The following is a 25659-nucleotide window of genomic DNA, read 5'->3' on the forward strand; positions in this document are numbered from 1 at the left end:
GTGGGCCCGGTGGCTCCGTCATTGTGGGCAGGAGGGGTGAGGGGCAGCTGACCTTGTGTCCTGCGCCTGCCCCCACCCCGTCTCACACCTCTGCGCCCGTGCCTCCCACGTCGTGGCTCCGTGTCCCTGGCCCTCTGTGGACACAGCGAGGGAACCTGCTGCTGGGTGTGTCCCAGGCAGAGAAGAGGACCCTCCCGCACACTAACATCCACCCGGTGCCTGTCCACACGCGCAGCCCTGCCCTGTGTGACGGCCAGAGGGGAGGGACGGAGCGGGGCTGAGCCTGCCGGCACTGGTGACAACGACACCTGCAGTGGAGCCAGCCTTCGCCGGGCCAGGCCCCCAGGAGGGAAGTGAGGTTGGGAAATGAGAAAAAGGACCACGGGTGCCACCTTCAGGATGTCAGTGTCTGTGAAGGGCAGGGGACAGCGGGAGGTGGTGACCAACACGCAGTGGCTCGAGGGGACTGGCCTCGCAGGACAGGGGCCGCCGGACAGAGCTGGGGTCGGCAGAGGTGCGGGAGGTGTGGCTCTGAGAGCTGGGGCTGGCACAGACGCAGGGCGCGGCTAGACACGGAGCAACGCATGGGAGGGGCCTCTGCGGTCCAGTGGCCTTCCAGAAGCTTCTACCGTGGCCTGGATCCACAGCGGTAACCTTGCAGACCCCTTCTCAGTCTAACCGATCCGAAACCTGATCCTGGTCATTCACAGCCCGTAGGAGGAAGCCTTGGCCACCCCAGGAGACGCAGGCACGCAGGCTGGGAAGCCTGGCCAGCCAGCCTGGGAGGCGCCGGGAGGGGGCCTGCATGCGCCATTCAGACAGCTGTCACCGGCTCCACGCTGAAACACAGGACAGTCTCGAAGGCACTGCTGACCCGCAGGGGGGCCGCTCGCCCAGGGGCTCGGACGCCACGTGTCCACGATTTTCCAGCTCAGAGCATCCCATCACTTTCCTCCTCTTTCCCATTTGTCAAAAAATGCGGAATTAGGGGCAGGCACCTGGCGCAGCGAGCTACTTGCAGACTGCGTGGGACGCCTGCATCCCGCACCAGAGCCCCGGCCCTGCGTCCAGTCCAGCGTCCAGCTGATGGGCTCCCCAGGAGGCCACAGCAAGGGCGCAAGTGCTTGGGTCCCTGGATGGAGTTCTGGGCTCCTGGCGCCAGGCTGGCCCCGCCCCGGCTGCTGTGGGCGTTTGGGGAGTGAGCCAGCAGGTGGAAGACTCGCGTCTCTCTCCCCCCTGTCTCCGTCTCCCTCCCTCTCCCCCTCTCTGCGCCTTTCCTGTAAAAATGAGTAATTTTTTTAAAAGGAGTTTGAGGCTGGCTTTCGGCCCTCGCTGTACCCCAGTGGCCTCAGACAAGGAGCCGCGTGGTGTCGCCCTGTGGGCGGGTGCGTCTGGTGTGTCCTCCCAAAGGCAGCGCAAAGCCAGCGGAGCGCCCGTGGCTGACGCCTCCAGAGCCTGTTAGGCCCCCGCCGAGGCCTGTGGGTCTCCCCCGGGACTCCGCCGAGCCCTGAGGTGCACCTCAGTACTCACGCTGCTGGCAGGTTCCTTCCCGGGCACACACGTGGCGTGGCCTCTCCCGCCTCTACCTGCTCTCCTGGCTACCGGAAAACCATCGGTGCGCATCTTTGTGGGGCTGCGCCTCCCGGCCCAAGCTGGGGGGTCCTCTTTGGGGATCTCCACCTGAGATGCTTGTGTTTGCCTTTCCCGTATGCACGGCACAACACGTGCCACACGACATCCACCGTTGTCACACGCGTGGCTCACGGGCACCGCGCACAGCCACGCACTTCATCCTGCGAAACGGAGCCGGGCTCCATCCAGCGCCTCCCCTCCTGGCCCCCGGCGCCGCCTCTGTGACCCTGCCTCCCCCAGGGACATCCTGTCGGTGAAATCACACACTTGCCCTTTTGTGACCGGCTTGTGTCACCACCGTGTCCCCAAGGAAGGCCTGTCCCTGCCACAGCAGGTGTCAGTGTGTCCTCCTGTTTGAAGGCCAACGGTGTCCCCTGAGTGGACGGACCGGGCTGTGGGTGTCCACACTCCTGGCCTCCGTGCGCATGGCCAGGCCCCACCCACACGGCTCCGTCTCCCGCCCCCGCCCCTCCCCCGGGCAGCTGTGCAGGGTGCCTCTCGCCCGTGCAGGTGGACCTGGCCGCCCAGTACATCAAGTCGGCCGTGAAGAACGTGCCGTCCGTGTTCCTGATGACGGACTCCCAGGTGTCCGAGGAGCAGTTCCTGGTGCTGATGAACGACCTGCTGGCATCGGGCGAGATCCCGGGGCTGTTCGCGGACGACGAGGTGGAGAACATCATCGCGTCCATGCGGCCGCAGGTGAAGTCCCTGGGCGTGGCCGACACGCGGGAGGCCTGCTGGAAGTTCTTCATCGACAAAGTGCGCAAACAGCTTAAGGTAGGCTGCGCCCAGCCCCACCTGCCGCTCCTGCTCCCGCGGGGCCCCGGGCGCCCAGGGCGCCTCCCGATCGATCCACCCACCACTGCCTGGGCCAGCGCCCGAGCCCGGCGTGGAGCCGGCGGCTGCGCCTGCCCACCGCCCGAGCCCGGCGTGGAGCCGGCGGCTGCGCCTTCCCACCGCCCGAGCCCGGCGTGGAGCCGGCGGCTGCGCCTTCCCACCGCCCGAGCCCGGCGTGGAGCCGGCGGCTGCGCCTTCCCACCGTGTGGGAATCTAGGGTAGGGGTGGGGTTAGCTTCGTTGACAGAGCTCAGGGCCAGAGGCGTTGTACACACACCCCCTCCCCCACATGCCCCAGGTGGGCGGGCACAGTAGGCTCCGCCCCTGGACGCACCCTCTGGTCCTCACCCCCACCCCCCGGGAGGGGCAGCCCGCAGCTCTGCCCACAGCGTCCTTTCCCGTGCGGCGCTGCAGAGGGAGGTGTCTCTCCGTCTCCCCTCCCTGCGCTGTCACCTGTGGGAGCCCCTGACAGGGCCACCTGCTTCCCGTTCCCGCTCGGCGCCTCCCTGCCAGCCCCAGGGACAGCCACGTTCAAAGCCGCCCCATGCAGCGCCCACCAAAGAAGGGGCCGGAGAGGCAGGGTGGGGGCAGCAGGCTGGGGCTGCAGGAGCAGCAAGGTCCCCATCCGGCACGAGGACCCGGCACCTGTCCCCACGGCGCCCGCTGCAGAGGGCGTCCAGGGAGTCCCCTCCCTGTCTGGGGCTCGGCCACCGTCCCTGAGGGCCAGAGGCTCCGTGTCTACTGCTGGACTGAGACCAGACTGCAGCCTCCCTGGCCTCCAGCCTCACCTGCCCAGCACGGACGCCCCCTCCGCCCGCCCTGGCGTCGCTGGCCGGGGTCTTCCCGCCGGGGTGAACGGTTGCCCTCCACGCTGCCGCCCCCCACCGAGCAGCTCGTCCGTGACCGCACCCAGGTGATCCTGTGCTTCTCCCCCGTGGGCTCCGTCCTGCGCGTGCGAGCGAGGAAGTTCCCTGCCGTGGTCAACTGCACGGCCATCAACTGGTTCCACGAGTGGCCGGAGGACGCCCTGGTGTCCGTCAGCGCCCGCTTCCTGCAGGAGACCCCGGGGATTCAGGTGAGCGCTGAGGCCTCCTGGGGACAGGGCTGGGGGAGCGGGAAGAGGCCCTCGCCTTGGGCGCAGCCTCGAAGGGGCCACCAAGAGCCCGAGAACCACTGGTCATGGTTTGTGAAAGATTGATGATTGGCTGAGTGATCGGGATGGGATGAAAGACGGCGAGATCTTCCATCTGTTAGTCCACTCTCCAAATGGGTACAACAGCCAGGGCTGGGCCAGGCCGAGACGAGGAGCCTGGAGCTCCACCAGGTCTCCCACGTGGGTGGCGGGGGCCCAAGCACTCGGGCCATCACTGCCTCCCAGGGTTCACCAGCAGGGAGCTGCCCCTGCAGCACCGACATCACACACGGGCACCAGCTTGAGACCCGGCCGCTCCTCCTGATCCCGCTCCCTGCTAATGTGCTCGGGAAAAGCAGCGGAAGACGCCCAAGTGCTTGGGCCCCTGCACCCGCGTGGGAGACCCGGATGGAGCTCCTGGCTCCTGACTCCAGCCTGGCCCAGGCCTGGCTCTTGTGGCCTTTAGGGGGTGAACCAGTGGATGGGAGACCTCTCTCTCTGTTTCTCCCTCTTTCTGTAATTCTGCCTTGAAATACATAAATAAATCTTTAAAAAAAAAAAATCAACAGTGGAGCAGCCAGGATTTGAACCAGGGACTTTGATGTGGGATATGGGCGTCCCAAGTGGTGGCTTAGCCCACTACGTCACAATGCCCATCTCTGATGCAGCATCTTTTAAATGAAAAGTAACGCCAAAAATTCACAGAGGCCGGAATACTGGAACCCTAACAAAGACAGGCCGTTGCGTTTTGCTCCCCGTGTAGGCGGTTCAGGGGGCTGGAGCCCACAGCGGGCTCCCCATGTGTTGACTGTGATGTGTGTCCGGGGACGTGGGCTCGGCCCCGTGCCGGGCGCCTCGGGAGGGGAGGGGAGGCCTCAGGTGCCCGGCCTGTGTCGTCTCTCAGCCGGAAGTGAAGGCGTCCATCAGCCTGTTCATGTCCTACGTGCACACGACCGTCAACGAGATGTCCAAGGTGTACCTGGCCACCGAGAGGCGCTACAACTACACCACGCCCAAGACCTTCCTGGAGCAGATCAAGCTGTACCAGAACCTGCTGGCCAAGAAGCGCATGGAGCTGGCGGCCAAGATCGAGCGGCTGGACAACGGCCTGATGAAGCTGCAGAGCACGGCCTCCCAGGTGGGCGGCGCACGCGCCCGAGGCGGACCACGCGGACCCAAGGTGCCAGGGGCAGGTTTATCCCGCCCCGCGTGGTCAGTGGGGATGCAGCCGTTCACGGGCACCGTCGGTACGTGAGCCTGCTGCAGCCCGCACTCAGCCTGCCTGGCTTCCAACACCCTCTCGTGGTGGGTAGGCCGGCCGCCTCGTCTTTACCGCCCCCTGCTGGCGGCTGTGGGCACACCCACTGCCCGAGTGCTGAGCCGGCTGGGGCCTCCCGCCTCCTCCGCCGGCAGCCAGGGTGGCCCTCAGCGCCCTCCCCCCCGCCGCCCCAGGCAGCGCCCAGCACTGCAGCCACGGGATGGAGTTTATCCAGGAACGACCTGGACGTGTGACCCTGTGTACACAGCTGGCGCTGAGCAAACGCTTGGCTCTGAGACCCTGAAAATGCAGGATGCACCCCCCCGCCGCCCGCTCCCAGGTGGATGACTTGAAGGCCAAGCTGGCGGTGCAGGAGACGGAGCTCAAACAGAAGAACGAGAACGCGGACAAGCTGATCCAGGTGGTGGGCGTGGAGACCGAGAAGGTTAGCAAGGAGAAGGCCATCGCGGACGAGGAGGAGGTCAAGGTCGAGGTCATCAACAAGGTGGGACCGCGGGACACCACCCAGCCCGGGGATGAGGACGGGCCCCCACACCGGGGCCCCCAGGAGCAGGGGCTGCTCTCGGGAGAGGCTGTCCTTGGGGGGCGCCCTCCCACACAGCCCAGCGGCCCCCACGTCCCTGGGAGCCCTGCTGAGTGGCACCCGCATTTGCACAGGATGCCAGCGACCCGCGAGTGACAGGGACTGCAAAGAAAGGGGGGGTCGCGGGCCCAGGTGGGCTCCGCGCTGGTCCTGGTGGGGACAAAGGCTGAGGTCCCTCTTGGGAACAGCTCCGTCGCCTGCACCATCACCGTGCAGTGTGTCACCTCTCGTGTCATCGCCCTGCCTGTGTGCACCTGCTGTCACCCGGCAGGGCCTCCCCCCCGCCCAGACCTGAGCAGGTCTCCACCCACGCGGGCAGCCAGAGCTCCGCCCCTCCTCTCACTGTGGCCTTCAGAACCACACCCCTGCGGACAGACGGGAAGATGGGCTCCGTGTGCCAGTGTCTGGCCAGAGGCGGCACAGCCAGGTCGGAGCGGGACGCGGGTCCTGCCTCGCTGCTTCTCGTGCTGACTCGAGGCTGCCAATGCCCCTTCCAACCTCCATCCGCGAGCGGCCAGGGAAGCATCCCCTTGCTCACCTCCAGGATTTTCCCCAAAGTAGGGTAAAAAGGGGGACCTCTGGTGGGTTCCAGCGGAGCAGGAGGCGCCCCCAGCACACAGGGGAGGATTCGCAACGACCCCATCTCCTGTCTTTTTTTTTTTTTTAATCTATTTATTAGAAAGACGGAATGACAGAGAAAGCGACAGATCTGACTGTGATTTACTCCCCAAAGGCCCACAATGCCCAGGCCTGGGCCGAGCTGGAGCTGGGAATTCATCGGGGTGGCAGGAGACCAAGAACTTGAGCCGCTGTCCCCTGCTTTCCTGGGACTTGAACGGGTGCTGCATATGGGATGCAGGGGCTGGCACCGTGGTGTAGTGGGTGAAGGCGCCGCCTGTGGCGCTGGCATCCCATATGGGCGCTGGTTTGAGTTCCGGCTGCTCCACTTGCAATCCAGCTCCCTGCTATGGCCTGGGAAAGCAGTGGAAGGTGGCCCAAGTCCTTGGGCCCCTGCACCCACATGGGAGACCTGGAAGAAGCTCCTGGCTTCGGATCGGTGCAGCTCCAGCTGTTGCAGCCATTTGGGGAGTGAACCAGTGGCTGGAAGACCATCCCCCCCTCTCTCTAACTCAAATAAAAAATCTTTATATATATATACATTTTTATATATATGGGATGCAGGCATTGCAACAGGAGGCTTGGCCTGCTGCACCACCATGCCACACCCTCCTTTCTGCCCTCCTTGGGAGCCCAGCAAAGCAGTCTGTCCCTGGCCACTGCTTTATCGACCCCTGTTCTCACCCAGTCCTGTTCCTTGTTGATACCAAGTTCCCCTGGTCTCCCTGCTGGGATCCCAGGGCTCTTTTCTGATCCAAAGAGTGGATGTGCATGGGTGAATCAGTGATGCAGGAGGGGTGAATGAGTGATGCAGGAGTGGGTGAATGAGTGATGCAGGAGTGGGTGAATCAGTGATGCAGGAGGGGTGAATCAGTGAAGGCAGGAGGGGTGAATGAGTGATGCAGGCGTGGGTGAATGAGTGATGCAGGAGGGGTGAATGAGTGATGCAGGAGGGGTGAATGAGTGATGCAGGAGGGGTGAATGAGTGAAGGCAGGAGGGGTGAATGATGCAGGAGGGGTGAATGAGTGATGCAGGAGGGGTGAATGAGTGATGCGGGGGGGGTGCAGCCACGTGGGTGAGTGGGCGGCGCTCGCTCTGTGAGTGGGAGGAGCCAGGCGCCGTGCACTGCTGCAGTTGGAGGATCACACAGGATCCCAGACAAGCAGAGCAGAGCGGGGGTGGGGGGTCCCTGGAGCCCCCTCGGTCTTGGAAGCTGAAGCCAGCAGAGGGCGCAGTTCCCATTCCGGATCCTGACCTGACTGGAGAGGCAGGGGGAGAAGCCAGCTGCAGCCCGCGACGTCGCACACCTGCCCCTCGCTGTGGCCCAGGCCCCCCCACCCCCCCGCCCCCGCCCCCCCCATCTTTCCTCTTCCTGTCTGGCTCCTTCCAGAACGTCACAGAGAAGCAGAAGGCCTGTGAGACGGACCTGGCCAAGGCGGAGCCGGCCCTGCTGGCCGCACAGGAGGCCCTGGACACTCTGAACAAGGTAGCAGGCGGGACCCCGGCCCAAGAGGGGCGGCCTGGCCCGGGGGGGGGGGGGTCCCGTGGGGACGCGCCCATGGCCACGCCTGTCGCCTGCAGAACAACCTGACGGAGCTGAAGTCCTTCGGGTCCCCGCCGGACGCCGTGGTCAACGTCACGGCCGCCGTGATGATCCTGACGGCACCGGGGGGCAAGATCCCCAAGGACAAGAGCTGGAAGGCGGCCAAGATCATGATGGGCAAGGTGGACAGCTTCCTGGACTCGCTGAAGAGATTCGACAAGGAGCACATCCCCGAGGCCTGCCTGAAGGCCTTCAAGTGAGCCGGCGCCCGGCCCCCAGCGGTGCCCTGCGGGGGGGGGGGGCAGAGCTGGGCGGGGCTCCAGACGGGGGCGGCTTCTGGGCAAATTGGCAGCCCCTGAGCTATCAGGGTGCCGAGGCGAGGCGTGGCCTGGGCTCGCGGGGGGCGGGTGTGGGCATCCCCCACCCGAAGGAACCTGGCAGGTGGAAAGGGCCGTGCCTCCACACCTAGGCAGCCCTCCCCACACAGCAGCAGGAAGCCCTCGTGCCCGGGACCACAAGGGGGCTGTCCCCGCCGGAGCGGCAAACCACACACGTGCACACGCATGTCTGCACACGCACACAGGCAGTGCTCACTCGCAGGGGTCCCGTCCTGCCCCTCTCCATCTTCTCGCTGGTCTGATGGAGGCCCCCGTGGGATGACCGCTGGACTGGGAGGGCCGGCTCCTCTCGTACCCCCCTTCGTGAGGGGGATGGGCCACTGAAGCCATCGGATGGGTGCAGGGAGAGACCCGTGCAGGCCCAGCACAGGCCAGTGCTTTCTAGAACGTTCCTTCCACAGCTGGAGTAACACTGTGTCCACATGGTCATTCTGCTGCTTTTGGTTCTTTTATCTAACATCGTGACCAAAAAGATCTTTCCTCTCCGTTACTAGAACACATCCTGAGCTAGATTTTTTTTTTTAAATTTGAAAGAGAATTAGGCAAAGAGAGAGAGAAAGGTCTTCCATCCGCTGGTTCACTCCCCAGATGGCTGCAACTGAGCCAGGAGCTTCCCCCAGGACTCCCACACAGGTGCAGGGGCCCAAGGACTTGGGCCATCTTCTGCTGCTTTCCCAGGCCACAGCAGAGAGCTGGATGGGAAGTGGAGCAGCCGGGACTCGAACCTGCGCCCGTATGGGATGCCGGCTCTGCAGGCAGTGGCTTTACCCACTACGCCACGGCGCACCACCTGCTTCTGAGCCCCCCATCCCCACCTGCTTCTGAGCCAGCTTCCTGCTGATGCACACGCTGGGAGGCGGCAGGTGACGGCTCAGAACCCGGGGCCCTGCCACCCACCGGGGAGCCCCAGACGCCTGGCTCCAGCCTGGCCCCGCCCTGGCTGATGCAGGCACTTGAGGGGTGAACCAGCAGATGGCAAATACAGCGCTCACTCGCTCGCTTGCGCCCTCTACCGTTAGGATAAAAGGAAAACTTTTTTTTAAATACGTTGAAATTCATACATCCAAGTAGGCTTCAAAAAGTTCGTGGAAATTGTGTATTATGAAAAAAAACACACACAAAGCTTTTGCGCTGAAATACCCTTTCAACTCCATCTCCCACGGCCGCTGTGAGCGCCTCCGTGCCACACCAGGAACAGGGAGGAGCCCGAGCCCAGCCCCAGGGCGAGCCCGAGCCGCTGCTGTCCTTCGCGCCTCACACCCAGAGCCCTGCTTCAGAGGCCAGGGTCCCCTGTGTCTTCTCCCGTCGCCGAGGGGCCCCCAGAACCCCTGCCCTCCCGTGCTGTCCCCGGTGCCTGGGATCGGGGCGGCAGCCTGCAGGCCGTGCCCCGCTCAGCGCCGGCCGCCGTCCCCACGCCAGGCCCTACCAAGGCAACCCCACCTTCGACCCCGAGTTCATCCGGTCCAAGTCCACGGCGGCCGCCGGCCTGTGCTCCTGGTGCATCAACATCGTCCGCTTCTACGAGGTCTACTGCGACGTGGCCCCCAAGAGGCAGGCGCTGGAGGAGGCCAACGCGGAGCTGGCAGAGGCCCAGGAGAAGCTGTCCCGGATCAAAAACAAGATCGCCGTAAGCGCTGCAGCTCCCACGTGCCCCGCGCCGGCCCTGCTCCCGCGCCTGGCCGGGCCGCGGCGTCACCCCGCCCTGTCGTCCCAGGAGCTCAATGCCAACCTGAACAACCTGACGTCGGCATTCGAGAAAGCGACCGCCGAGAAAATCAAATGTCAGCAAGAGGCCGACGCCACCAACAGGGTGATCTCGCTGGCCAACAGGTAGCCGGCCCTCCAGGGGCCACCTCCCGGCCCTCAGAGCCACAGCCTGCCCTGTGGGGGCGGAGCTAGTCAGGGTGCCGGTGGGGGAGGCTCCTGTGCGGTCCGTGGCCTGGGACGGGGCATCTGTGGTGTCACCCATTGCCACCCACGCGGCAGCAAGGAGCGCGGGCCGGGGTCACTGCATGGCCAGCACGCGTGCCGTTCCCAGCTGCGAGCCTGAATCTGGACACCCGGGTGGCGCTGCCCACTGGGCCGTCGTGCCGGCCCAAGCGGGCGTTTGAGCTTCCCCAACAGCCACGTTGAAAAGCCTCGCGAGAGTGGTCAGCGTGAGCTCATCCAGGAGGGAGCGCGGGAACCGCCGGGTTGTGCGGGGCTCCAGGCTGCCCCGGCCTCAGAGCCGCCGCCCCGTGCCACATGGGCCGGGAAAATCCGAGCGGTCTCTGGGTCATGAGCAATCGGAGGGGCCCACCCAGGCTCTCAGACGCGTGGAGAGCCCCTAGGGCTGGGGGCGGCGGCCAGCTGGGGGCCCAAGACACTGCGCACTCCCTGCAGGCCCCGCCCCACCAGCGCCAGGTGCTGCACTGGGCCTCCCTGGTCCCTACCCAGACTCCGCCCCCTCCAGCCAAGCGTGGGCTCACCACGTGGACAGGGCGTGGGTGCCGATGGCTGGGGCAGGCGCTGAGGCCCCTGGCTGGGCCCCGGGACTCGCTGGCTGTCACCTCCCGGCGTGTGACCCGTGCCCCCGCCTTCCCGCGCAGGCTGGTGGGGGGCCTGGCCTCGGAGAACGTGCGCTGGGCAGAGTCGGTGGAAAGCTACAAGTGCCAGGGCGCCACGCTGTGCGGGGACGTGCTGCTCGTGTCCGCCTTCGTCTCCTACGTGGGCTACTTCACCAAGAAGTACCGCAACGAGCTCATGGAGAAGTTCTGGATCCCTTACATCAACAACCTAAAGGCAAGAGTGCCGTGACCCTGTGCCCGGCCGGGGAGGCCGCGCTGCCCCCGCCTGGCCGAGGCTCCCCGGGTGGGCGTGGCCCCGCCTTCTGCACAGCGCCCCCGGGAGTCACCTCCGGCCCCTCGGCAGGTCCCCATCCCCATCACCAAAGGCCTGGACCCCTTGAGCCTGCTGACGGACGACGCGGACGTGGCCACCTGGAACAACCAGGGCCTCCCCAGTGACCGCATGTCCACGGAAAACGCCACCATCCTGTGCAACACGGAGCGCTGGCCGCTCATCGTGGACGCCCAGCTGCAGGGCATCAAGTGGATCAAAAACAAATACGGGGGTGACCTGAGGGCCATCCGCCTGGGCCAGAAGAGGTGCGGGCGCCCCAGAACCCGGCGGTGGGGGGCGGTGGCAGGGGCTGGCGGGCGGCAGGGGGCTGGCGGGCCCCCGCATTTGTGCCTTGGGTGTGGCACGTGCGGGCACTTGGAAAAGCTGGTGGACGACTGAATTGAAAGACAAGTTCATTTTGGCGCGGAACCCGTGGAAGTCCGCTCCGAGGGGTCGTCACAAGTGCGTGGAGAATGTGCGCAGCGGAAAAAACCGCACGCCCCGGAGCTCCAGACCGACCTGCGGTTCCGGCTTCCCACGCCCTCTCACCTGCAGCCCGACAGACGATGGCCCGCGGCGCCCACACCCGACCCGGGGGCGGCGCAGGAGTGAAGGGCTGAGCCCAGGGCTGCTCTCCCTCCACCGCTGCCTGCTGCTCCTGCGGACGGAGCCGGACGCGGGCCTGGGCTCGGGCGCCTCTCAGCCGCTGGCCGCACTCTGCTCCTGCGTGAGAAGCAACGGCAGCGAGCCGGCTAACGGGGTCCGAGACGGGGGATGTGGGCCTGGAGCGTTTGGGCAGCCGGGAAGCTGCGCCCACGCCCAGCCCGCGAGCCACACACGCGCGAGCTGGCTTAGCCACGGCTCCCTGCCGGGCCCCAGTGCTCAGCGGCCTCTGCTGTGCCCACAGCTACCTGGACATGATCGAGCAGGCCGTCTCGGAGGGTGACACCCTGCTCATTGAGAACATCGGCGAGACCGTGGACCCCGTGCTGGACCCCCTGCTGGGCAGGAACACCATCAAGAAGGGCCGGTGAGTCGGCCCGGTGCTGCGGTCCCACCCGGGGCACCGCCCCCAGGCCCGGGGCTCGAGCACGTGGAGAGGGTCCACAGGCGGGCGCGGTCCTTCGTGGGACAGCCTCTGTTCTCGGGAATTTTGCAAATCCCGAGAGAGGCCAGCTTGCTCTTTAGACATCAGTGAACCTTTTCCAAGTGAACTGTCCGGCAGGTGGTCAGCCACTGCCCAGCCCCGTCCTCAGCACAGGGACATCCCGGGGGACGGCCTGTCAGGCGGTGGGTGGCTCCCCGGCCCCAGGCGACCCCGCCCCTGCTTCCCATCATCCCACACCCACAGACGCCGGCAGGTCCCCTTTGGCGTCTGGCTCTCTTTGCAGGGCGTGGTGCACTCCAGGCCTGTCCGCGCCATGGCCTGGGTCAGCGGCCCCATTCCCGCTTAAGGCCGGACGCAGCCTCTTGCAAGACCCCACCACGTTCTGCCAGCCTGTGCCTCGAGCCGGCATCGCTTTGTGACATAAAAAACAAAACAGGCCGGCGCCGCGGCTCACTAGGCTAATCCTCCGCCTTGCGGCGCCGGCACACCGGGTTCTAGTCCCGGTCAGGGCGCCGGATTCTGTCCCGGTTGCCCCTCTTCCAGGCCAGCCCTCTGCTGTGGCCAGGGAGTGCAGTGGAGGATGGCCCAGGTGCTTGGGCCCTGCACCCCATGGGAGACCAGGAAAAGCACCTGGCTCCTGGCTCCTGCCATCGGATCAGCGCGGTGCGCCGGCCACAGCGCGCCGGCCGCGGCGGCCATTGGAGGGTGAACCAACGGCAAAGGAAGACCTTTCTCTCTGTCTCTCTCTCTCACTGTCCACTCTGCCTGTCAAAAAAAAAAAAAAAAAAACAAAACAGGCCCCACCTCTCCATGCAGGGGTGCGGCAGGGGCCAGCACAGAGGGGCAGGCCTTGCATGAGTGCCCACACCTGAGGCGTGCACGTGGGCAGGGGTCCCCGAAGCAGGCTCCATCAGGAAGAGGGGAGGAGCGACGGCAGGCCCACCTGCACCTGCGGGAGCTCCCAGAATGCCCTGGTGTCTGAGTCGGGCCTGGAAGAGCCCGGCAGCTGCCTGACCCAGTCCCCAGGAGGGCTCGAGGTACAGCCAGCGCCCAGTGGCCCTGTGGTTAAGGGGAGAGCAGACCTCACGGGGCACCTCCCGGGAGGGCCCAGTGCAGGACAAGGGAGCCAAGGAGCCTCCAGCAGCCAGCGGGGCATGTGGGGCTGGCCTGGCACGGGGGCTCCCGGACCTGACCCTCGCCGCGCCCGTGGCCAGGTTCATCAAGATCGGCGACAAGGAGGTGGAGTACCACCCCAGGTTCCGCCTCATCCTGCACACCAAGTACTTCAACCCGCACTACAAGCCGGAGATGCAGGCCCAGTGCACCCTCATCAACTTCCTCGTCACCAGGGACGGCCTCGAGGACCAGCTGCTGGCCGCCGTGGTGGCCAAAGAGCGCCCGGATCTGGAGCAGCTCAAGGTGACGGCCGGATGCCCCGGGGCATGGGGGGCCCCAGGCAGGGGGAGCGTGGCAGGGCCGGGCCAGCGGCTCAGCGGTTCCCGGACACCCGCATCCCACTTACGAGTGCCTGGCTCAGGTCCTGGCTTCTCTCCCAATCCCAGCTTCCTGCACGCACACAGGTGGTGAGTGGAGGGCTGGCTCCCGCCACCCCTGCGGGAGACCCAGACGGAGCTCCCCGCTCCCGGCCTCAGCCTGGCCCAGCCCTGGCTGTTGCTGTCATTTGGGAAGTGAACCAGAGGACAGGAGTCTCTGTCTTCCAAATAAAGAATGAAATTAAGTTTAAAAATTAAAAAAAAAAAAAAAAGGAAAGGGGGGCCTTGGTCAACAGGAGGGTCCCCGAGCCTGTGGCCGCCAGCCCCGGGGGACGCCCACCGCCCAGAGCCCTACCTTCTCCCCTGGGGGAGGGGGCCGAGCCACTCCTCCTCCCCCAGCGTCTCCTCATCCAGCTCCTGCGCTGGACACTAAGCCAAGTGATGGCCTGGTCACAGCAGGCGGCAGGGACCTGGGCGGCTCCAAGGCGCTGCAGGCCGCACCTGGCCGCTCCCTCGCTCTGTCCGGGACAAGCCTCTCCCCCGGGGGGCCGCGAGGCCCCTGTCCTGCACCGCCCCGCCCACCTCTGTCCTCTGCGGCCTGGCCGGACTTGTGCTGGGACGGCAGGGCTGAGGCCGGCGGTGACCGACACTGCTCCCCGGGTCTCGGCCCTGCCGCAGGCCAGCCTCACCAAGTCTCAGAACGAGTTCAAGATCGTGCTGAAGGAACTGGAGGACTCCCTGCTGGCGCGGCTGTCGGCCGCCTCCGGACACTTCCTGGGGGACACGGCCTTGGTGGAGAACCTGGAGACCACCAAGCACACGGCCAGCGAGATCGAGGAGAAGGTGGGCGGCCGCGGGGCGGGGAGGAGCGGCCGTCTGCCCCGAGGCCCCTGCGTGGGGCTCCCGAGGGCACTGGAAGGGGCAGGACCCCTGCGCCTGGCGGCGTCCGCCCGTGGGTTCCACCCAAGCGCCGTCCACTCGTGTTAAGGTGCAAGAGGCTAAAATCACGGAGACGAAAATCAACGAGGCGAGAGAGAACTACCGGCCGGCGGCGGAGCGGGCCTCCCTGCTCTACTTCATCCTGAATGACCTCAGCAAGATCAACCCCATCTACCAGTTCTCCCTCAAGGTGGGCGCACCTGCCGCAGGGGCGGGGCGGGGCGGGGCGGGGCCGCGGAGCCCCAGCCCTGAGCCCCGGCTCCCGCGGAGCCCCAGCCCTGAGCCCCGGCTCTCCTGGCGGCCCAGGCCTTCAACGTGGTGTTCGAGAAAGCCATCCAGAAGACGGCGCCGGCCGACGAGGTGCGGCAGCGGGTGAGCAACCTGACGGACGAGATCACCTACTCCGTGTACACGTACACCGCCCGCGGCCTCTTCGAGCGGGACAAGCTCATCTTCCTGGCGCAAGTGACCTTTCAGGTGACAGCCAACCCCGAGGGGACGAAAGCAGAGTCTCGGCCCCTCCCCCACCCAGACCGGGGCGAGACCTGCCGTCCCAGGGACTCCTGGGGGAGTGGCGCTGGGTGCGTGGTCCTGTGTTAGCGCTGCGTCTTCCCCAGAGATGCTGCATCAGACACGGTAATGGGGCCAAGGTGGTAAAACGCCCCCCACCCAGTTAAGCACCGCGGCCAGGTGGGGACGGCCAGGAGGGGGCGGCACGAGGCCCCCGGCCGGGCGGACAGTCAGCGCGCCCTCACGCCCCACAGGTCCTGTCCATGAAGAAGGAGCTGAGCCCCGTGGAGCTGGACTTCCTCCTGCGCTTCCCCTTCAAGGCGGGGGTCGTCTCGCCGGTGGACTTCCTGCAGCACCAGGGCTGGGGTGGGATCAAGGTCGGTCCCTGGGCCAGGGGGCCGGGGGCTTCTACGGGGCCTGGGCAGCCAGGAGGCCCAGAGGGGGGTTGGGGGAGGGGGCGCTGCTGGGGTCCCAGGGCTCTGCTTCCCCATCGAGGGTGCCGTCGGCTGCGTCCCCGGCTCCCACAAGCGCCAGCAGGGGCACAAGTCACGCCCAGGGCGACACCCTTCCCCACCTCCCCCACAACCCCCTCCCCGGTGCCCAGAAGTGCAGAGTGCAAAGGTCACCCCCAGTCACACACGGTCAGGGACCCTCAAGTCCGAAGTTTCGAGTCTTGGTTGAGAAAGATTTGAGGACGGTGGTCTCCAGGGACCCCCAGGGCCGGGAGGCGAGGTCTCGTGCCTGGGGGGTGACCCGCAGGGTCAGGCCTGGTGCCGCTGGGGGGTGGGGGCAGGAAAGGTGCTCCCGGAGCCCCCGCGTCTGCCCCCAGGCCCTGGCGGAGATGGATGAGTTCAAGAACCTGGACAACGACATCGAAGGCTCGGCCAAGCGCTGGAAGAAGCTGGTGGAGTCGGAAGCCCCGGAGAAGGAGATCTTCCCCAAGGAGTGGAAGAATAAGACGGCACTGCAGAAGCTCTGCATGGTGCGCTGCATGCGGCCCGACCGCATGACCTACGCCGTCAGGTGAGCGCGCCAGCCACGGGGAGCCCCCCCCCCACCGTGCCGCCAATCACCTGAGAATGCGACCTGCGCCGCCACCCGGGTCCCGCCCTGCACTGCCAATCTCCTGGGAACGTGCCCACCAATCATCGGGGGAGGGGGCCACTGCCCTGTGCCACCAATCACCGGGGGTCCCGCCCTGCGCCGCCAGTCCCCCTGCCCCTTTGGGGCGTCTACACTTGTCTTCTACCAGTGTGGGTTTTAGCGAGTTTGCCAGGGAACCACTCCAATGTCTGTGTCGTGAGCAACCTGCCCATGGACAGGGTCAGGTCCCGGGGGAACCGGGTGGGGCAGCCCCACAGGGAGCCCCGGCTGCTCTTGCTTCTTGCCTGGAAACCGCCCGTTTCCCAAAGACGCCCACGTGCCCAACAGAATTCCCCTCTGACAAGGCAGGGCCTGACTCACGCGCCCCGGTTCCTGCCACGCGGGGTCTTCCTGTGGGGGGAGGCGGCCAGACATCGGGGCGGGGCGGGAGTGTTGGGCACGGGGCACCTGGGACCTGAGCGTGCTTGGGTCCCAAGATGAGCTAGGGGACCCTCCCCGCATGGGTCACACAGCCTCCGGGCTGGGGGCTTTGAAGCTCTGTGCTCCCAGGTGGGGAGGGAGGCGGGGGGCAGTGCTTTGGCGAGGTTCATGAATGGACAGTGAGTGACCAGAGCCAGTCCCGTGCCCTCCGTGGTGCTCTGCTGGCGACTGGGCTCCCCAGCCTGTGCCGTGCACAGCAAGTGTGCGGCTGTGGTCTCCCGCCGCTGGCCAGCACTGCCCGTGAGCACGAGGCTGGAGGTGGCGGAGCCTGCCTAGGACCCAGCCCTGCTTAACTTTTAAGATTTATTTGATGGGGGTGGGGCAGAGCGGGAGAACCAGATCCTGCATCCAGGAAGCCGGGCGCCTGGGGCTCCATCCGGGTCTCCCGCGTGGGTGCAGGGACCCACGTGCTCGGGCCGTCTGCTGCTGTCCCAGGCGCATTCACAGGGGACTGGATGGGAAGTGGAGCAGCCGGGACTCGAACCAGCAGGGGGCAGCTTCAGGGGCTGCCGGGCCCTGGGCATCGCTCATTCGCCCCTAGACAGCGCTAATTTGTCCTGGCCCAGTAAGGGGCTAAGGTGGCTCAGTGTGGCAGCACCCGGCACCTGGGGGACCTCCGTTTCAGGGGCAGCCGAACAGAACCCGGCTGTGGCTGGGCTGGGCAGCGGCCAGGCAGATGAGGCGGCCCCAGAAAGCCCCAGGGTGGGAAAGCAGCCGCCGCTGACCCCTGCTCAGGTCAGAGGGGAGGCCCGGGGGGCTCAGGTCCCCCGGCGCTGAGGGCGGGCGCGTGAGAGGTCAGCTCCCACGGTCCGCTCGGCAGAGGGGGCTCAGCCACAGGGGACCAGGGCCCTGGGCCAGGGAGGAGGGCGCTCACGCTGTCCAGTCGGCTCCCCAGACTGCTGTCCTCTGAGCTGCTTCCTTCCCGTACCCCCGTGGAGCCCCCACCCCCGCCTTGCCTGGGGGGCATCCCCCTGCCCACGACTCCCCCGCTCCCTGGGCAAGGAGCCCCAGGAAGACTCTGCTTCCCCGCCAGAGGCTTCGCTGCTGAGGTCAAGCCCCCCGCCCCGACACCGGCCCTCCTGCCTGGGGGCGGGGGTGGCGGCTCGGCCCTGGGCGCTGACCACGTGTGCTCCCCAGGAACTTCGTGGAGGAGAAGATGGGCAGCAAGTTCGTGGAGGGCCGCAGCGTGGAGTTCTCCAAGTCCTACGAGGAGAGCAGCCCCTCCACCCCCATCTTCTTCATCCTCTCCCCGGGGGTCGACCCCCTGAAGGACGTGGAGGCCCTGGGTGAGTGTGGCAGGCTGGCCACGCTCCCGGCCACAGCGGGAGACCCTGTGGCAGACAGGAAGCTGGGGCCAGCGACAGAGCCTGGGACCCCCGTGCGCGCTGGGGGAGGGGAGCCTGGCGGGGTCTCATGGGGGACACGCAGACCACGTGGCCAGGGGAAGCTGCTCGTGTTCCCCCCAGGTCCTCCCACTCGGATGGCTGCGGGTGACCGAGGGGTGGTCCCCGGGGCCAGGGGCCAAGAGGCTGTTCTAGACCTGGCAGCTGGCGGCCCCACAGGGTGCCCGGATGGGCTGCTCAGGTCTCGGGTCACGTGTGTTCTGCGTTTGTGCGGAACCCTCGGGGCCGGGTGTGTGGACTCGCAGGGTCTGAGCTGCTCTCGTCTCCTTTAGGGAAGAAGCTGGGCTTTACCATAGACAACGGCAAGCTGCACAACGTGTCCCTGGGGCAGGGACAGGAGGTGGTGGCCGAGAACGCCCTGGACGTGGCAGCTGAGAATGGACACTGGGTCATCCTGCAGGTGCCCGGGCTGGCGCGAGGGAGCGGGTGTCCTGCAGGCCACCGGGTGCAAGCGTGGGCTCCTGCATGGGGGGAGGTCGTGAGGGCTCCCAGAGAAACCCTGAGCACACACAAGGGCCTGGAAAAAAATTCATGGAAAAATGGGATTTAGAGGTGACTTTATCCTGACTACAAATATCCGTTGAAATCCACGCTGTCCGTGGTGCGCGTTTTCCATGAGCTTTCTGGAGCCCTGGTACCACCGAAAACACACCCTGGGCCCAGGGGCGTCCCTCAAAGCCCGCAGGCCTGGCCCTGTGCCTCTTCCACCACCCAGAGGGGGCGGGGGCCCCGTAAGCTCAGCCTCCTGCGGGCAGGTGGCGGGGACAAGGCCGCAGCACTGGGCACGACCCCTGCTGGGAGGCGGTGCTGGAGTGGCTGTGTCCTGGCGGACCTCGTGGGCAGGGAAGGCGTGCGTGAGGCCAACCCCGGTCCTGCCCACAGAACATCCACCTGGTGGCCCGCTGGCTGAGCACACTGGACAAGAAGGTGGAGCGGTACAGCACGGGCAGCCACGAGGACTACCGGGTGTTCATCAGCGCCGAGCCGGCGCCCAGCCCCGAGGCCCACATCATCCCGCAGGGCATCCTGGAGAACGCCATCAAGATCACCAACGAGCCGCCCACGGGCATGCACGCCAACCTGCACAAGGCTCTGGACCTCTTCACCCAGGTGAGCGGGGCCTGTGTGGCCGGGACCCCCGCTTCTCCTGGGGTCTGTACGCACGCGCGCGCAGCCTGTGCCGGCTCAGTCACTGGCGGCCAGGGGCCCGCGCGTGGGCAGGGTGTGGCCAGGGAGGGGAGCGGCTCCGAGACGCGCCCCCACCCTGTCCCCGCAGGACACCCTGGAGATGTGCACCAAGGAGGTCGAGTTCAAGTGCATCCTCTTTGCCCTGTGCTACTTCCACGCCGTGGTGGCCGAGAGGCGCAAGTTCGGTGCCCAGGGCTGGAACCGGTCGTACCCCTTCAACAACGGGGACCTCACCATCTCCATCAACGTGCTCTACAACTACCTGGAGGCCAATGCCAAGGTGAGGCGCCTGCCCCAGCCCCGCCCATGGGCGGGGACACAGCCCCTGCCCCTCCCATCTCCCGGCCCGCCTGTCTGTCCTTTCCTTTGGCTGTTAACGGGTTTTCAGAAACCAAAGCAAACCTGAAAACCCGGAGACTCACCTGGGACAGTGCCAGCCTGACCCGGCGGCCACCGCCCGCCTTGTGCCCCCGCCGTCCCGGCAGCGGTCCCACGCACGCACTGCCCGCTCCGTGGGGTCAGTTTCAGCTTGCGATGGAGCTTGAACCCCCCCCCCCCCCCCCCCGTGATGTGGCCTGGCGGGCGGGGACAGTGCAAGACAGACGGCCCTGCCTTCGACCCTTCCCCCCAGGTGCCGTGGGATGACCTCCGCTACCTCTTCGGCGAGATCATGTACGGGGGCCACATCACAGACGACTGGGACCGCCGGCTGTGCCGGACCTACCTGGCCGAGTACATCCGGGCCGAGATGCTGGAGGGGGAGGTGCTGCTGGCCCCCGGCTTCCAGATCCCGCCCAACCTGGACTACAAGGCGAGGAGGCCACGGCGGCCGGGGGTCCAAGGTCGAGGGAGGTGTTGGCATGGAGGGCAAGGGCGTTCTGGGGAGGTCCCGGCGTGACCCAGGCCGCCCCCCTGCAGGGCTACCACGAGTACATGGACGAGAACCTGCCCCCCGAGAGCCCCTATCTGTACGGCCTGCACCCCAACGCGGAGATCGGCTTCCTGACGGTCACCTCGGAGAAGCTGTTCCGCACCGTCCTGGAGATGCAGCCCAGAGAGAGCGACTCGGGGGCGGGCACAGGAGTCTCGCGCGAAGAGAAGGCAGGCTCCCTGGTGTCCCGGGACGGAGGGGCTGAGGGCCGGGCCCCCAGCCCTCTCCCTCGTCTCCTAGCTCGGGGCCCTCACAGGGAGGGCAGCAGGCACAACACAGTGGGACACGAGCTCCGGGAGCCAGGCCTGCACAGGAGACCCCGTCGGCTGAGCGCGAGAGCGACGCCACCCGGGGCTCCCGTCCCCTCCGCTGTCTGGGCTGGCGTTTGTTCCTCTGTACTTAAAAGCTCATTTGAAAGGCAGAGAGACACGGCTCACGCCCCAAATGGCACAGCGGTCAGGCGCTCCATCGGGGTCTCCCTCGAGGGTGGCAGGGGCATCACTGCTGCCTCCCGTCGGCAGGGAGCCGGATCAGAAGCAGGGTAGCCAGGGCTCGAGCTGGCGCGGAGGTGAGATGCAGGTGTCCCAGGGGGTGGCCCCACCGCCCAGCCCGGGCGCTGGACAGTATTCTAGCAAAGTTCTATACGAGTCACCTGGGACCGCGCCTCGCAGGAAGCAGGGCGGGGTCTGGGTCACAGCCTCGTTGCTACTGGGCTGGGAGCCTTGCCCAGATCTGAGTCGCAGCCGGGAACCTCACAGATGGTGAGGCACTGTGGGCCACTCCTCGCGGGGTGTGCACGGTCCCCACACGGCTCCCACAGGTGACTGACAAGGGAGCCGGGCGCGTGGGCTCCTGGGCAGGTGCGTGGGTGCTGCGGGCGGGCCCAGACCGGGTCTGGACACACTTGCTTTGGGCAGGCTCCCAGCCCCCGGCCCTGGCGCGCTGACACGGGCACGGGCACTGACACGGGCACAGGCGCTGACACGGGCACGGGCGCTGACACGGGCACGGGCACTGACACGGGCACAGGCGCTGACACGGGCACGGGCGCTGACACGGGCACGGGCACTGACACGGACACAGGCGCTGACACGGGCGTGGGAGCTGACACGGGCACGGGCGCTGACACGGGCACGGGCGCTGACACGGGCACGGGCGCTGACACGAGCACGGGCGCTGACACGGGCGTGGGAGCTGACACGGGCACGGGCACTGACACGGGCACGGGCGCTGACACGGGCACGGGCACTGACACGGGCACGGGCACTGACACGGGCGCTGACACGGGCACAGGCGCTGACACGGGCGTGGGAACTGACACGGGCACGGGCGCTGACACGGGCACGGGCACTGACACGGGCGCTGACACGGGCACAGGCGCTGACACGGGCGTGGGAGCTGACACGGGCACGGGCACTGACACGGGCGCTGACACGGGCACAGGCGCTGACACGGGCGTGGGAGCTGACACGGGCACGGGCACTGACACGGGCGCTGACACGGGCACAGGCGCTGACACGGGCACAGGCGCTGACACGGGCACGGGCGCTGACACGGGCACAGGCGCTGACACGGGCACGGGCACTGACACGGGCGCTGACACGGCACAGGCGCTGACACGGGCACAGGCGCTGACACGGACACAGGCGCTGACACGGGCACGGGCGCTGACACGGGCGCTGACACGGGCGTGGGAACGGGCGCTGACACGGGCACGGGCGCCTCGCAGGTGAAGGCCGTGCTGGACGACATCTTGGAGAAGATCCCAGAGGCATTCAGCATGGCCGAGATCATGGCCAAGGCGGCCGAGAAGACCCCGTACGTGGTGGTGGCCTTCCAGGAGTGCGAGAGGATGAACATCCTGACCAACGAGATGCGCCGCTCGCTCAAGGAGCTGAGCCTGGGGCTGAAGGTGACAGCTCCCCGCGGGCCGCGCACAGCTGGGGGGGGGCGGGGGCGGGGGCAGCGGGCAACACCCGTGTGTGTGCCTCAGGGGGAGCTGACGATCACCACCGACATGGAAGACCTGTCCACGGCGCTGTTCTACGACACGGTGCCCGACACGTGGGTGGCCCGGGCCTACCCCTCCATGATGGGCCTGGCGGCCTGGTACGCCGACCTGCTACTGCGCATCAGGGTGAGCCGTGTTCCCCCAGGGCACCCCATGTCCTCAGACGCCCTGGCGTGAGCCAGCACCCCAGGGACCAAGGCCAGGACCGCCTGGGCGCCCACAGGACCCTCCAAGTTCGTCCCCCTCGGCCCCCGGCTCCCCAGGGACGCCCACGTGCCCTATCGGGGTGCCCGGTCTGAGTCCCAGGTGCTCTGTGCTTGCGATGCAGCTCCCTGCCGCCCCCCAGGGGAGACCGGGCGCAGTTCCAGCTTCTGCCTGGCCCAGCCCCAGCCGACACTGCAAGGCCAGTGACCCAGCAGGTGGAAGACCTATCTTTCCCTGTCAATCTGCCTTTAAAATAAACGCACACTTTGTTACGGAGCCCAACAACAAGGCGCCGGCCGTCCCGGGGGCAGGGACTGCCGACTGACTGTGCCCCGCCCTCCCTCACGGCCCCATTTCCTCCCAGGAACTCGAGGCCTGGACCACAGACTTCGCCCTGCCCACCACCGTGTGGCTGGCCGGCTTCTTCAACCCGCAGTCCTTCCTCACGGCCATCATGCAGTCTATGGCCAGGAAGAACGAGTGGCCCCTCGACAAGATGTGTCTGTCCGTGGAAGTGACCAAGAAAAACCGCGAGGACATGACGGCCCCGCCCCGCGAGGGCGCCTACGTCTACGGGCTCTTCATGGAAGGTAATGAGGGGGGTGCGTCTGTCCACGGGAGCTTCCAGAGCCAGGACTGTGTACGGGGAGGGCGGGGAAGCTCGGAGGGGGTTGCAGGGCATGTGCTGTCCCACAGCCCGCCCAGGACCCCGCAGCAGGAGGTCAGACACACCCTTCCCTGTGACCAAGCACCAAGCCCAGCCTGGCGGTGGCCATTCTCCACGTTTATTTTGGAATTCGGACAGGAAATACAAACGTCATTAAATAGGGGCGTAGAAAGAGCAGTGCGGCGAGAGGCGGCGCTTCCCAGGTGCACGTGCGGGGAGCTGCGCCCAGGCAGGGGCCGAGACCGCCTGCAGAGACGGCGTCTTGCTGGCAGGCAGGCTCCGGGGCCAAGCGCTGGTGCCGACATGATTCCGAGCACGCCCTCTGTCCGCTGTTCCCGGGCCACGCAGACCCCAGCCCTGGCTTCAGCCATCGTGGGGGTACGGGCCCGTTCCTGCCAGCCGTCACCTCGCAGGGCCACCCTGACCCGCCGCCGTGCCGTCCCCCCAGGAGCTCGCTGGGACATCCAGACGGGCGTGATCGCGGAAGCGCGGCTGAAGGAGCTGACGCCAGCCATGCCCGTCATCTTCATCAAGGCCATCCCTGTGGACCGCATGGAGACCAAGAACATCTATGAGTGCCCTGTGTACAAGACACGCCTCCGCGGCCCCACCTACGTCTGGACCTTCAACCTGAAGACCAAAGAGAGGGCAGCCAAGTGGATCCTGGCAGCCGTGGCGCTGCTCCTGCAGGTGTAGCCCCCGGGGGCTGGGGGGTGCAGATTAAACGTCTGAGGCTCCACGTGTGCTCCTCTGCTTGGCGTCAGGCCCCTCTCGGGAACCAAACCCCGACCCCCGGCTCACGTGAGGACGGGGGCACAAACCAAGGTAATCTGCTAGTTTCTCCTGACACACACTTCCTGCACCGCTTAGAAACGAGGCCTCTCCACAGCCCGGCTGCCAGACAGAGCGTTCCAGCAAAGCGCTGGGGCTGCCCGACGAGGCCGGGGCAGAGGGAGGCAGCCGAGAGCCAGCCCAGGCAGGGGGCAGCAGTGCCCACAGACCCCAGGCGGATCTCGGGCTCAAAAACCAGGTACAGGAAACGCTGCGAGAGCAGACGGGCTTCTCAGTTCAGGCTGAGCCTGGACGGCCACTCCCAGGACAGCTGAGGGTCAGCACCTCCAGGAGGAGAAAGCCCTCCTCCCGGGCCCAAGGACGCTAACCCTCTTGGGAGCTGCAGGAAAGGAGACAGACAGAGCTCTGGCCAGGGAGCCTGACTGCTGAGCAACCACCGCTGCTGGCCAGGAGGGGGCGCTGCTGCCCTGCGTGTCCAGCTAGTCCCTCAATCAGATAAAAAGCCAGGGCCACCAGGCCGATCCCTTTGGGACGTGTGCCAATTCTGCCTGTGGAGTCTGGCATGAGTAACCCCACACGCTGACAAAACCACCCCCAGACATTCCGAGAGGCAAAGCAGGGACTGCAACAGACGCCCCCGCACCCTGGCTCTGTGGACGGAGTCAGGTCGGCCTGGAAGGTCACCAAGGGAGCAGCCGGGCCCCGTACGTTCCCCTGTCCCGCAGGAGGGACGGGCAGCAAGGGGTGCCCCCGCCCCACCCGAGCCCACAGGGCGGCCAAACGGAGGCAGGAGGAACGGGATCCAGCCTCGTGCCCTGGGGGCTGCTCTCAGAAGCCCCCGAGGACGCCCAGGAAAGGTGGAGGGAGCGGCCTGAGACAGCTGCCCCTAAAGTACGGTTCGTTCTCAAACAGACGGCGAGGGCCTCTGATCCAGCTTTGCTCAAAGCAGCGAAACACGGCCCACGTACTACCCCTGAGGGAGGCCTGGACGGTGTGCCTGGCTCTGGCCAGGCCCAGGATTGGCCGCTGGAGTCTTTGGGGAGTGACTCTCCCCCTGCGCCCCACCACTAACTCCAGCCTTCAAATAAATCTGGGTATTTGACCATAATCTATGTCAGGCATGGTACTGGTACAGCTTCGTTTTAGGGGAACAGCAGGATGTATGCCATAGTTAGAAATACGGTCGTGTGGGATGGCGCTGTGGTGTAGCAGGTAACGCCTCCGCCTGGAGCACTGGCATCCCATATGGGCGCTGGTTTGAGTCCCGGCTGCTCCACTTTTTTTTTTTTTTTTTTTTTTTGGGACAGGCAGAGTGGACAGTGAGACAGAGAAAGGTCTTCCTTTGCCGTTGGTTCACCCTCCAATGGCTGCCACGGCTGGCGCACCGCGCTGATCCGATGGCAGGAGCCAGGTGCTTCTCCTGGTCTCCCATGGGGTGCAGGGCCCAAGCACTTGGGCCATCCTCCACTGCACTCCCGGGCCACAGCAGAGAGCTGGCCTGGAAGAGGGGCAACCGGGACAGAATCCGGCGCCCCGACCGGGACTAGAACCCGGTGTGCTGGCGCCGCAGGCGGAGGATCAGCCTAGTGAGCCACGGCGCTGGCCCCGCTGCTCCACTTTGGCCCAGGTCCTTGGGCCCTGCACCCACGTGGGAGACCGGAGGAGGCTCCTGGCTTCAGCCTGGCCCAGCCCCAGTGGTTGTGGCCATTTGGGAAGATACATCATCCACCCCCCTCTCCAACTCCGCCTTTCAAATAAACCTGGAAAAACAAGCAGTGCTGACAAGCAGAGACGAAACTGGCACGAGCCAAGGGCACCCACACGACAAACACAGGGCGCCAACGCTGAAGCACACGTCTGCCCCATGTCAGAGGACTCCTGCCCCCGCTGGCACAGGGGACGTGCACCGCACCAAAACGTCAGGGGG

The 25659-nt window shown here is 66.4% G+C and overlaps 2 protein-coding genes across 4 annotated transcripts in view; one reads left to right on the forward strand and one right to left on the reverse strand.

Annotated features, from left to right (window-relative positions):
• The window catches only part of DNAH17 (dynein axonemal heavy chain 17), an 81340-nt gene extending 55921 nt beyond the window's left edge, over nt 1–25419 (forward strand). Inside the window, exons 54-80 of the mRNA XM_070060216.2 lie at nt 2143–2409; nt 3382–3543; nt 4505–4738; nt 5199–5363; nt 7472–7567; nt 7663–7880; nt 9442–9649; nt 9737–9852; nt 10611–10803; nt 10933–11168; nt 11810–11932; nt 13225–13429; nt 14182–14346; nt 14492–14632; nt 14749–14919; nt 15207–15329; nt 15782–15975; nt 17674–17822; nt 18212–18339; nt 18822–19049; nt 19216–19407; nt 19759–19938; nt 20046–20228; nt 21788–21970; nt 22052–22195; nt 22638–22863; nt 23389–25419. Of these exons, the coding sequence (XP_069916317.2) occupies nt 2143–2409; nt 3382–3543; nt 4505–4738; nt 5199–5363; nt 7472–7567; nt 7663–7880; nt 9442–9649; nt 9737–9852; nt 10611–10803; nt 10933–11168; nt 11810–11932; nt 13225–13429; nt 14182–14346; nt 14492–14632; nt 14749–14919; nt 15207–15329; nt 15782–15975; nt 17674–17822; nt 18212–18339; nt 18822–19049; nt 19216–19407; nt 19759–19938; nt 20046–20228; nt 21788–21970; nt 22052–22195; nt 22638–22863; nt 23389–23636 (4878 nt within the window). The 3' untranslated portion in view covers nt 23637–25419. The remainder of the gene's footprint in view (nt 1–2142; nt 2410–3381; nt 3544–4504; nt 4739–5198; nt 5364–7471; nt 7568–7662; nt 7881–9441; nt 9650–9736; nt 9853–10610; nt 10804–10932; nt 11169–11809; nt 11933–13224; nt 13430–14181; nt 14347–14491; nt 14633–14748; nt 14920–15206; nt 15330–15781; nt 15976–17673; nt 17823–18211; nt 18340–18821; nt 19050–19215; nt 19408–19758; nt 19939–20045; nt 20229–21787; nt 21971–22051; nt 22196–22637; nt 22864–23388) is intronic.
• The window catches only part of PGS1 (phosphatidylglycerophosphate synthase 1), a 36968-nt gene continuing 34345 nt past the window's right edge, over nt 23037–25659 (reverse strand). For all 3 annotated transcript variants that reach the window (XR_016223472.1, XR_016223473.1, XM_051841566.3), the window contains one exon: nt 23037–23481. The gene's annotated coding sequence lies outside the window, so the exon portion shown is untranslated. The remainder of the gene's footprint in view (nt 23482–25659) is intronic.

Source organism: Oryctolagus cuniculus, chromosome 17 (genome assembly GCF_051225735.1).
Source record: "Oryctolagus cuniculus isolate XC-2025 breed Fujian yellow rabbit chromosome 17, ASM5122573v1, whole genome shotgun sequence".
NCBI classification, from domain to species: Eukaryota; Metazoa; Chordata; class Mammalia; order Lagomorpha; family Leporidae; genus Oryctolagus; species Oryctolagus cuniculus.